The sequence below is a fragment of the Ochlerotatus camptorhynchus genome, unplaced genomic scaffold, assembly GCF_037179485.1.
Source record: "Ochlerotatus camptorhynchus isolate MF236.1 unplaced genomic scaffold, CSIRO-AGI_Acam_v1.1 ptg000259l, whole genome shotgun sequence".
Taxonomy (NCBI): domain Eukaryota; kingdom Metazoa; phylum Arthropoda; class Insecta; order Diptera; family Culicidae; genus Ochlerotatus; species Ochlerotatus camptorhynchus.
In genome coordinates, this window is record NW_027040749.1 from 586,978 (window position 1) to 598,442 (window position 11,465).

The 11,465-nt window shown below is 36.9% G+C and overlaps 1 protein-coding gene across 1 annotated transcript; it reads left to right on the forward strand.

The window, feature by feature from the left end:
• Positions 1-1,447: 1,447 nt before the first annotated feature.
• LOC135705156 (protein FAM98B-like) lies at positions 1,448-2,010 on the forward strand. The gene is made up of 2 exons (XM_065226744.1): positions 1,448-1,527; positions 1,595-2,010. Exons 1-2 carry the CDS (start codon positions 1,477-1,479, stop codon positions 1,862-1,864), a joined length of 321 nt encoding a protein of 106 aa, XP_065082816.1. The 5' UTR covers positions 1,448-1,476; the 3' UTR covers positions 1,865-2,010.
• The last annotated feature ends 9,455 nt before the right edge of the window (positions 2,011-11,465 follow it).

Consider the following 11,465-nt stretch of genomic DNA (forward strand, 5'->3'; position numbering starts at 1 on the left):
GAACGGCAAAAACTTTAGAGAAGTTTTGAGAATTTCAGAATAGAACAGAGAACCTCAGAGCAGTTCCGTTAACATTAGAGAAGTCACATAAATTTTAGAGAAGTTTAGAGAACTTCAGCGAATTGTAAATCCTTTAGAGAAGATCCAGGAGAAAACATTTAGGAAATTTTAGGAAGTCCTAAACAGTTCAGGGAAGCTTAAAAATTTGATGAGAAGTATTGTGAGTCTCAGGCTAGTTTCTCAAACTACAAAAAAAAACTTCAAGGTAGTTTCATTAACTTCATGAATAATTTGGGAACTTTTAAGTAGTTCTGAAAACCTTGGAATAGTCCAATCCATATTCAATGGAGATTTCCATTGAAATATTCCTCAAAATTTTGATGAAGCTATCCTCCGAATTCAATTTTCTTCAAGTTTTCCTTGGAATGACCTTGAAAATATCCACAATAAGAAACTGCTGATAAGCTAATATGCGATATAAGCAATAAGCTTGAAATGCGAAAAGAAGAAGAAAAAGAAAAAGAAGTAGAAGAAAAAGAAAAAGAAAAAGAAGTAGTAGTAGTAGTAGTAGTAGTAGTAGTAGTAGTAGTAGTAGTAGTAGTAGTAGTAGTAGTAGTAGTAGTAGTAGTAGTAGTAGTAGTAGTAGTAGTAGTAGTAGTAGTAGTTGAAGAAGAAGAAGAAGAAAAAGAAGAAGAAGAAGAAGAAGAAGAAGAAGAAGAAGAAGAAGAAGAAGAAGATCGACATTTCTGCGCCCAAACATAATTCTGTGGAGCTGGTTTCTCACGAGCAACCACAATGACATGCCTGGAATACAAATATACAATACAATTCATTGCCTCCATGTGACTCAATAGTATTGTTTATATTTCCAAGAAAGAGAAATCGGTTTTGAAAAATGATTTTGTTAAAATTTCAAGGATGGGTAGATGGAGATGAACTAGCCTACGGCTAAAATTTTTCTTTATAGATCCTAAAAAAACCTTCCCAGTCGAAAATCATTCGAATCAAGAGAAATTCTTGCTGCGTCTGAGATCTCGATGATCTGGATTGCATTTGCAAAATCTTGTCGAATCTAGAACGTTCCCTCAAAGCTTTCCATATTTTGTTTACCCAATGCTATTGACACCACTGGCACGTGCAATTACATTAAGCCTACAATTTCCAGTGCATCCAATCGACAATTGCTACTTCCCTGCATTTGTTTACTAGCCTGCATAAAATGCAATGCATCATGCACTTATCGTGAGCATCATCTTCATCGCTGCACTACACTGCGACACCTTGGCACGATATCAGCCCAAATGGATCACCACCAGGTTCCGATGGCAATTACTCACTGACACCCATTGCCGGTGGTCCACGTGGTTGGTCCGAGTTGGATTTGAGTATAAATATTGTAGTATCGATGGGCAGAAACAGCAGAACCTGTTGTAGCTTTCGTGTCAAACAGTAACAAATCGTTTACAATCCTACAAAATGAAAGCCTTCGTTGTTGCCTTCGGTGTCCTGTGCGCCTTGATGGTGGTGGTAAGTATTCGTATTTTGATTTTGTTAGAATATCTACATGTTTTGAAAATTCGTTTTGCTATCCTAGGACTACTGCCAAGCGGTGGATAACCATGATAAACTGGATCGCCATATGGAGGAGCTGGAGGATATGTTGAAGAACAGCATGCTGCCGGAGTATGAGGATTTCCCTCGGTTCCGTCGATCGGCTGAGGAAAATTCCAACCAGCAGCAGGGTGGTGGTGGTGGTGGTGGACCTGGCAAAGGAAAAGGACCAAAAGGAGGCCGTGGAGGACAAGGCGGACAAGGAGGACAAGGAGGGCAAGGACAGAGCCAGGACAGCCAAACTGGGCAATGATGTGGTGGCGAATTGAGCAATTCATCAAATGAGAGCTTTCAGTTTGCGTGTCCCACGAATTTCTTAGCTCAATTGGTAATGCACGGTCATAAAAATAATATTTGGTAATACATTTGTTTGAAATAAATTCATGCGATTAGCTGCATAGATCTGCATCACATCTTAGTGGTTTATCGTCAACAGTTACGCGTTTGGGGTGGCCTTTTCTTTGTATTGCCCGTTCAACTGAAAACCAGTGCGTCGATTTGATTCGCAGTACTTCCTCTCATGCTTCGCAAATGTAACTTCGCATTGCAACTTACTTGCGACTACGGATTAGTGATGCGTGTACACATATTAAGTGCAATACAACGTACGGGAAAAGCACGCACATCATGTCAAACGAATCTTTAATCGTTAATCGATTATTTTTTATCTTCTACTGCATGATGAACAAATTTCAGATTATGCTTTAAGGAAAAAAAAATCAGTCAAACAAAATGTAAAACGAAAATTTGCTGCAAAAAGTGATCAAAATAATGTTCATAATTATAGCTATGCCGCATACTGCATCGATCGAGTTGGTTCTGTACTCATTTACAACCCGCATGATAGTAAGTTTGAATGTTCTGTCGAAATGTGCTTAGTTCCGCTTAGTTTTCAGCGCTCAGCTCAACTCAGGCTAGACGTCTGAATCTTCTTCGATTTGTATGAAACTTTGTGTAGAGTAGTAAAATAGGGCAAGATGCACCACCGGGGAAAAATTACTCTTAGTAGATTTTTTAATACATTTTCAATGTATTTTCGTGGATTTATCATGCAGCATTGCTAGTTCAGATATTGAACTATCAATATTCCTTAACAGCTACTTAAACAACAGGTAAAAAAGTTATGTTAAAGGACCAAAAGTAATTTTCTCCCAGGGATGCATCTTACCCCATCTTACACTAATTGTTTGTTATGGGAAATGATTCGCAATAATGCTGAAATTCGGTCAATAGCGTTCTTGATTTTCTTTAGAAAATGTGCTACAATCCGATCGAAATGGCAACTGAGGCAAAGTTGTTGACATTTTTTTTTTGGCGTAGGACTACGTCGGTGATTTCTATTTGGGGGTACACTTTGTGAAAACCGAAAATGGAACATGTAACGAAATTTTGAAATATTTTGAACGTTAATAACTAAGCTGCCCCTGGACCAATTTCAATCATTTAATCACCAGTCGATCAGAAACATTTTTACACCTCGATAGCAATGCTTCTGACTTTTGATTTTCAACAAGAAACTATTGAAAAAGTGGTAAATGACAAGAATTGCCCAAAAGCGTCGAAATAACTAGCAAATCCACCAATTACGTACTTGCATATGCTGCTTCCCCAACACTGTCATCAGAGAGTCGTTAGTAGACGAAAGAAGTCGAAGTGGCAGTTGCCTCCGATCTACGGGCGTGTGCAAATAGGGAGGACACGAAATTCTCTTTAGAGTTGTAATCTTGTAACCAAACTTGGAAGCAGGGGTGAAAATGATTTTAATCGACTTTCTGTTTCGTTAATAACTCGACGGCAAACACATTCATTGATACGTTTGTTGTTCTGGATGATAGAAGATCATAGCAGAAATAGTGCGACATAGGTTAGTGAAGCCATGTTCATCAAAATCGATGAAGAGAATTCGACAGTGAACATGCATAAGGGCGTAAACGCGATGATCGATTCTCTTCGTAGATTTTCTCTTTTGTAATAACTCGCTAGATTTAACGTTTCTCGGTGCGTTTGTTGTTGCTTTTGATAGCCAATACAACCTTTTACATATCTGCATTTAACAAATTCTAGAATATTGTTTCGCTTAGCTGTAGAAATGCAAAGAGAAAATCTATCATCGCGTATTGACTTTCACCCCTCTGCTTCTAGGCACTGACGTCATAGCAAGAAAACTAGCACCGCACCACTTTTGGTTCTTGGCTTACACTCGCTGGTTGCAATTCAGCTGTTCGACATTTTCGAAAAACCACCAAAAAATATGAAATTACACTATTTTCACTACACTATTTAACGATTAATCGTAAAGATTTTTCCAGCTATTCGATTAAATTTTTATCGAATGTTCAATTATTCGAGCGCGTATCTGACATCCTTTCTTATTTCTACAAGTTTGATTTAGCGCAGTAGAGAAAATAAATAAAAGTACGAATTTATCTGAACAGGCATAGCGAAGAACCATGACGTGAAACGGGATCATAAATTCGCCGAAAAAAATTGTTAAGCGTCTTTCTGCTAAAGGCTAAGATTTTACTTTACCAACTTGTTGAGAGAACGAGTTTAACGAGAAAAAACTAAAAAGGGGAGGAGCTTTAGCTGGGTGGACATTGATATTCTGCGTCCTTTCAACCTGTCGCAGACACCAGTTCAACCCTTGTCCATCAGCAGGCGGGCCGAGACTCTTGCGAGTGTCCAACCATTGAACCGAAGAATATGGGATTGTCCGATCCAATTTGCTGATCCAGCTGCCTACACGTCATCATCATCTTCCAAAGGCTTTAAGCCTGTACTACCATCGGCCTTTTACAAGACCACCAAGATTTTCCAAAAGAGTTAAATTTCTGAACATGTCCCAACTAAAATTCATATCAAAAGGTTCTATTCAGGGCAATCATAGTCATACTAAAGAGTATCAACAGAGAGAACCCCACTGAAATTCCTATTCCTACACAAAACACAAGCTCCAGCTGCAGTTAACAAATAACTTGTATTATATAAGACCACGTAGTCCTACGTCAGTATTACGTACAACCCCATAGGGCTGTACCTAGCAGTTTTTTTTTTTAAATTAATTTTAAGTAAAACTTTCAAAAATTAAAAAAAAAAACCCAAAATGTTGATTTTTTTTGGAAAGAAGTTTCTGATAAATTCATAGTTCTGAAATGTTCAAAACCATGGACACTTGAACACTGACAAAAATCATAGAATAAGAACTTTTGGTTAAAAGTTGGTTAGAACATACTCTCTTTTGTGTATTTATTCACAAAAAATGATTTAATTGTATCAACAATTATTTTCTTAGTATAAATTACATGAAAAAATATTTTTACAACCATTTCAACAATTGTTATCAATATTTATTGTTCTACGATGTACAGTGTACCTCAAAATTGATCGCACACCCTAGAAGATTTTTTTTAATCATGGTGAATTGATGTATTTTTTTTTTTAAATCGTGGCTGGTGGTTAAACAGATATTTATTGATTTCTTGCTATAATTTTGGTCTTTATTGTAGGAGCCAGTATGAAGTTAGATTGTTAGATCATTTTGTCAAGCTTTTTGGTACCTCTATATATGCATTGAGATTAACATCCGAAGTCCCTTCTTTTTTACACATTCTGCACACAAAATAGCTCACCCCTCAAAGGATTTCCCGCCAATTTCTATGAATGGGGCGGGGCATTAAGAATCTTGTTGAAACTATAATGTCAAATATGGAACCAGAAGTAAAACTGCATATTTATGGCGACTTCAATCAACGAAACGCAGACTTTATTACAGACATTGAAAATGAATCATTTTTACTCCCGGTCGTAGGTGAAGACGAAGCATTACAATTATTATTCGACAAAATATCTTATTTTGGTCTTAATCAAATAAACCATGTAAAAAATCAACAAAACTCATATTTAGACCTTTTATTTACAAATTGTACTGAAGACTTCTGTGTGGATACATCATTAGCACCTTTATGGAAAAATGAAGTGTTTCACACAGCAATTGAATACTCAATCTTCGTACAAAATTCTTCTTCCTCCAGCGACTGGGAATACGAGGAAGTGCCGGAATACCGTAAAGCAAATTACGAAGAAGCCAAACGTAGACTATGTACAATAAATTGGCAAAATTTAATAAGTATTGAAGGAAATGTCGATACTGAAGTAGAAAAATTTCACTTAATTCTACAAAACCTAATCTTAGAAACTGTACCATCAAAAAAAAGAAGACGAACACAAAACAATAAACTACCCGCATGGTTCAATCCACAACTGAAAAATTTGAAGAATAAAAAACAGAAAGCTCATAAACTATACAAAAAAGAAAAAACTGAAACCAATTTGTGAAACTATCACAACTTATGCAACCAATTACATACAGCCACCAACTCTGCATATGGGGACTATAACCGCAAAGTCGAAAATGAAGTCAAATCATGTCCTAAGAACTTTTTTAATTATGTAAACACGAAATTAAAAAGCAGCAATTTTCCTTCGCGAATGAATTTGGATGCAAATGTAGGTGAGAATTCTTCTGAAATTTGCAGTCTCTTTGCAAATTTCTTCCAAGAAGTATACACCACATTTTCCGAAGAAGATCGTGACCGCGATTTCTTTGCATTCATTCCTGAAATTTCTAAAAACATCTCTGTCAACCAACTTTCTCAACATGAAGTCCTCAATGCACTAAAAAACTTAAACGCGTCGAAAGGGTCTGGACCTGACGGCATCGCACCCATATTTTTGAAAAACCTTTCTGAAGAACTCGCATTTCCTCTAGAGCGTCTTTTCAACATGTCTCTGAAAAATGGAAAATTCCCTGAAATTTGGAAATCATCTTATTTGGTACCTATTTTCAAATCAGGTGCAAAATCAGACATTCGAAATTATCGTGGAATTGCTATTATTTCTTGCATTCCAAAACTTTTTGAATCAATCGTAAACGGCAATATTTTTCAGCAGGTGAAAAATCTAATTACAAGTAAACAGCACGGCTTTTTTTAAAGGTCGTTCAACTACCTCTAATCTTCTAGAATATGTATCTTTCATTATTAAAGCGTTGGACAGTGGCAAGCACGTTGAAGCGCTATACACCGACTTCAGTAAAGCATTTGACCGCATCGACATACCATTATTAATCCTCAAATTGCAGAAAATAGGAATGGAGCCTGGACTTTTGAATTGGCTTCAATCATACCTAACACATCGTAAACAAATAGTTCGCTTTCAAAATAAACTTTCAGAACCCATTTCAGTCACCTCTGGGGTACCCCAGGGTTCTCATTTAGGCCCACTTCTTTTTATTTTGCACATAAACGACATTTCCTACATACTTAAAAAAATAAAATTGCTTGTATATGCAGACGACATGAAGCTCTTTATGGAAATAAGTAATTCTAGCGATGCAGAAGAATTCCAGAATGAAATCAATATATTCCACACCTGGTGTAGTAAAAGTCTACTTAAACTGAACGTAAAAAAATGTACTGCAATAGCATTTAGTAGAAAAATTGAAACACCGCATATTGAAATATCATTAGGCAACCAAATAGTAGAAAAAAGCAAAATTGTAAGAGATCTAGGTGTAATCCTAGACTCCAAACTAACTTTTATAGAACATTATAATACTATCATTAGTAAAGCAAACAGAATGCTAGGCTTCATCAAAAGGTTCAGTCATAATTTCGAAGACCCATACACTATTAAGCTATTATATACCACATATGTAAGGCCAATTCTGGAATACTGCCACCTAGTATGGAATCCATACATTTCCATACACGAAGAACGCATAGAATCTGTCCAAAAACAATTCCTTTTATATGCTTTACGTAAATTGAATTGGACTGCATTTCCATTACCATCTTATGAAGCGCGCTGCATGCTCATCAATATACAAACACTTAAGGAGCGCCGCCAATTTGCAATGCTTTTCTTCATCAACGACATTATTTCAATGCGCATAGATTTGGCAGAAATTCTCGCACAATTAAATTTTTACACACCTTGTCGATATCTTAGAACACGGAATTTATTTTCAGAAACATCGTACAGAACAAACTATGCAAAAAATAGCCCAATCAATCGAATGATGCGCCTATATAATTTGCATTGCGGAACTATTGACATCACTATGTCCAAGCAGCAAATACAAACTAAGCTAAAACAGAATAGAATTAATGCATAGTATGTAAGTAAACATTGTAATAATCATTGTATGTAGTCTACACTGGCTTGACGAAATGGAAATAAACATCAATACACTTCCGTTTTTTTTTGGTGGGAAGCTTGAAGGAACTCCCGCCATGGTCATATTTAATATTTCTAAGCCTTAAATGCTTCTTCTTATTCTTCTTTTTTTTTCGCATTTCAAGCTTATTGCTTATCCCATATTAGCTTAAGGCGTCCTGTCAACGTAGTGTTCTAAATGCACTTTCACAGATATTAATTGACAGCATTTGCATTGCATTAGGATATCTGTGTGGCAAGTACAATCATACTATATGCCCAGGGAAGTCGCGACATTTTCCAACCCGAAAAATTCCTAGACCGGACCGGGAATCGCGCCCAGCCACCTCCAGCATGGTCTTGCTTTGTAGCTCGTCTTTACCGACTGAGCTAAGGGAGCCCCAAGTCCTATATGCATCAAGTGTCAAATGAAAGGTTGCATCTGGTCCTATAGATGATTAAATTTTTATTGGTGGTCCCATTTAGTACCTGCGACCAGGGTGCCTTCCATTCATTTTGGCTACAAAAATGTTTTATGAAATTATGGAATAATAAGATATTATGATAATATTTTGTTTATGTAAACATCAAGAAAATATTGTGAAGTTTGTGTTTGACACATAATACCAGCCAATTTTGCTACATGAGAGTCGCAATAAGCGATTTTGTCATTTATCTCACCCACTCTTCGCTCTTCACTCTTCGCGAAGAGGCGATCGGAAAATCGCTCATTGTGACTCTGTCAAAGCTAAATTTTCAGGTCTTATGTGTCAAATACAAACTTTACAATCTTTTCTTGTTACTTACACATACAAAATATCATCATAATATCTTATTATTCCATAAATTCATTAAACATTTTTTTAGCCAAAATGAATGGAAGGCACCCTGCCTGCGACCACATTGGCCGGACGTTTTATGGAAGACCTTAGAGAGCTTCAAACTGAAATTCTATTATCAGTCCGCATCGTGCTCTCTTGCCGTGCGGATCTATTTGCTTTTTGCTGAAGGAAGTGTTACTACTACCTAAAAGTTGAACAGCACTTTTCAGTGCTCAACCTGTAAAAATTTTTCTACCTTGTTCAACTCTTATTCCTCTTCGATCCTTGTTTGGACCCTACCCGAGGTAATCCTTCTTGGATATCGATTTGGAAAATTCCTCTTCGATCCTTCAGATTCTTATAGTAATCTGCTTGGAAGTCGTTTTGGATAAAAAAAATTTACTGCCGCCATGGCGCCTAAACGCAAAAGAAAGGGGCAAACTCTTGACCCCCCTTCTGATGAAATTAATTTGAGTAATCAATTTGATTTGCTCACGGATGATGAGAATGATCCATCATCCAAGAAAAATTCTAGTAAACTTTCCCGGCTTAATGCCAAGAAAGAAAAGATTCCCCCTATTGTGATAACCACTTCCGATTTCCATGCTCTTCGCATGGAACTTTTGAATTTCGTGAAAGTTAAGTTTTCACTACAAATTGGACGTCGGGGTGAATGCCGTGTATTGGCTGAAACCTTGGACGGATTTAAATGTCTTCTCAAGTATCTTACTGAGAAGAAGCACAATTTTTTTACTTACGACACCAAAACTGAACGTGTGTTCAAGGTTCTCATGAAAGGACTGCCCAGTGGTGAATCCCTGGATCAGATCAAACATGAACTGGCAAAATTACTTGGAGTTGTGCCACTCCAAGTAATCAAAATGAAAATGAAATCCCGTCCTGGCGATTCGCGCAACGGGATTTCTAATGATTTTTATTTAGTTCACTTCAAGTCTAGTGAACTAAACAACCTTAAGGCCTTAGAAAAAGCTAGCCTTATGCTCCATGTCCGAGTGAAGTGGGAACACTTCAGGAAGACTGGAGGAAATTTCCAAAACCTCACCCAGTGCCGTAAGTGCCAGGGATGGGGTCACGGAACTAAAAATTGCTACATGCCAGCTAAATGCATGAATTGTGGTGATTCCTCTCACGCAAAGGACGACTGTCCTGTGAAGGAAGATCCTAAGAAATTTAAATGTTCAAATTGTGGTGAAAACCACAAATCCAATTTTTGGGAATGTAAGACTTGCAAAGCGATCCTACAATCTCGCTCTAACCGACAGGTAGGAAACGCTCCACGTTTCCGACCAGGTACAAATTCCTCTGCTGTTAACAACGGTCAGCGAGGAACAAATTCTACATTCGTACCCGTAGGTACAAATATCACCCCTGCTTCAAATGTTTCATCTGTACCTACTCCCCTCGCTGCTAACAATGTTCAGCGAGTTAATGGAGCTACCTATGCTGCTATTACAGCGGGTAGAAATCAAAATACTAACCAACGTTCTAACGGAAATTTTGACAATTTTGACTTAGGAAGCATTACTGCCCCTAAAATGGAATTTTTACAGAATTCATTAATTGATATGATTTCTGATATGCTTAAATCTAACTCCATGTTTGATGCTATTCAAACTGGAGTAAAATTTGCAAATAATATTGTCATGACTTTAAAATTCAGTAATGGATTTTAAAGCATTAAATATTGTAAATTGGAATGCTCGATCTCTTAAAGATAATGAAGACGAGCTATTTAACTTTTTAGGAGTTCATAACGTGCATATTGCCGTTATAACTGAAACATTCCTTAAACCTGACCATAAGGTTAAGAAGGACGCAAATTACTTGATTTATAGAAATGATCGACTTGATGGACCCTGTGGTGGCGTTGCCATCATTATTCATAGACGAATCAAACATAAAATTCTTTCTTCATTTGAAACCAAAGTTTTTGAAACTTTGGGAGTTTCTGTTGAAACAAAATTTGGACAACTTACGTTTATAGCTGCCTATTTGCCATTCCAATGCGTAGGCCAGCAAAAGAATTTTCTCAAGGGTGACCTTCAGAAACTTACCCGTCATAGGTCTAAATTCTTCATTATTGGTGATTTTAATGCAAAACACCGCTCATGGAATAATGCTCAAAGCAATTCCAATGGTAATATTCTGTTTGATGATTGTTCTGGAGGTTATTACACTATTCAATATCCAAACAGCCCAACATGCTTTTCTTCTGCAAGAAATCCCTCAACTATTGATTTGGCCTTAACTGATTCATGTCATCTTTGTAGCCAATTGGTTACCCATGCTGACTTCGGTTCTGATCACCTTCCAGTAACTTTTGAAATATCCCAAGAAATAATTTCTAATCCCAACAGCTTTACTTTCAATTACCATAGGGCTGTTTGGGAGCAATGTCGAACATTTATGGAATATAACTTCGATCCAAACATTCCTTTGCAAACCAAAGATGAAATTAATTATGCTCTTGAATCTCTGACTACTTCTATAGTTGAAGCAAGAGCTGCCTCAGTACCAAAATGCGAGGTTAAATTCGATTCAATTATAATAGACGATGATCTTCAGCTCTTGATCCGTCTTAAAAATGTCCGTAGGAGACAATTTCAAAGAACACGCGATCCTGCCATGAAAGTTATCTGGCGGGATTTGCAAAAACAAATTAAAAATCGATTCTCTGCCCTGAGGAACAAAACTTTTGATAATAATGTTTCTAAATTAGACCCGAGTTCCAAAACCTTTTGGAAACTCACAAAAATTTTGAAAAAAACCTCAAAAGCCAATTCCAGCGCTTAAAGA

What these genes read in the sequence shown, in the direction of transcription:
- LOC135705156 (XM_065226744.1), top strand. Translation starts at nt 1,477, where the DNA reads ATGAAAGCCTTCGTTGTTGCCTTCGGTGTCCTGTGCGCCTTGATGGTG. An exon ending in TGTGCGCCTTGATGGTGGTG is followed by an intron (nt 1,528 to 1,594) that starts GTAAGTATTCGT and finishes TTGCTATCCTAG; the next exon opens with GACTACTGCCAAGCGGTGGA.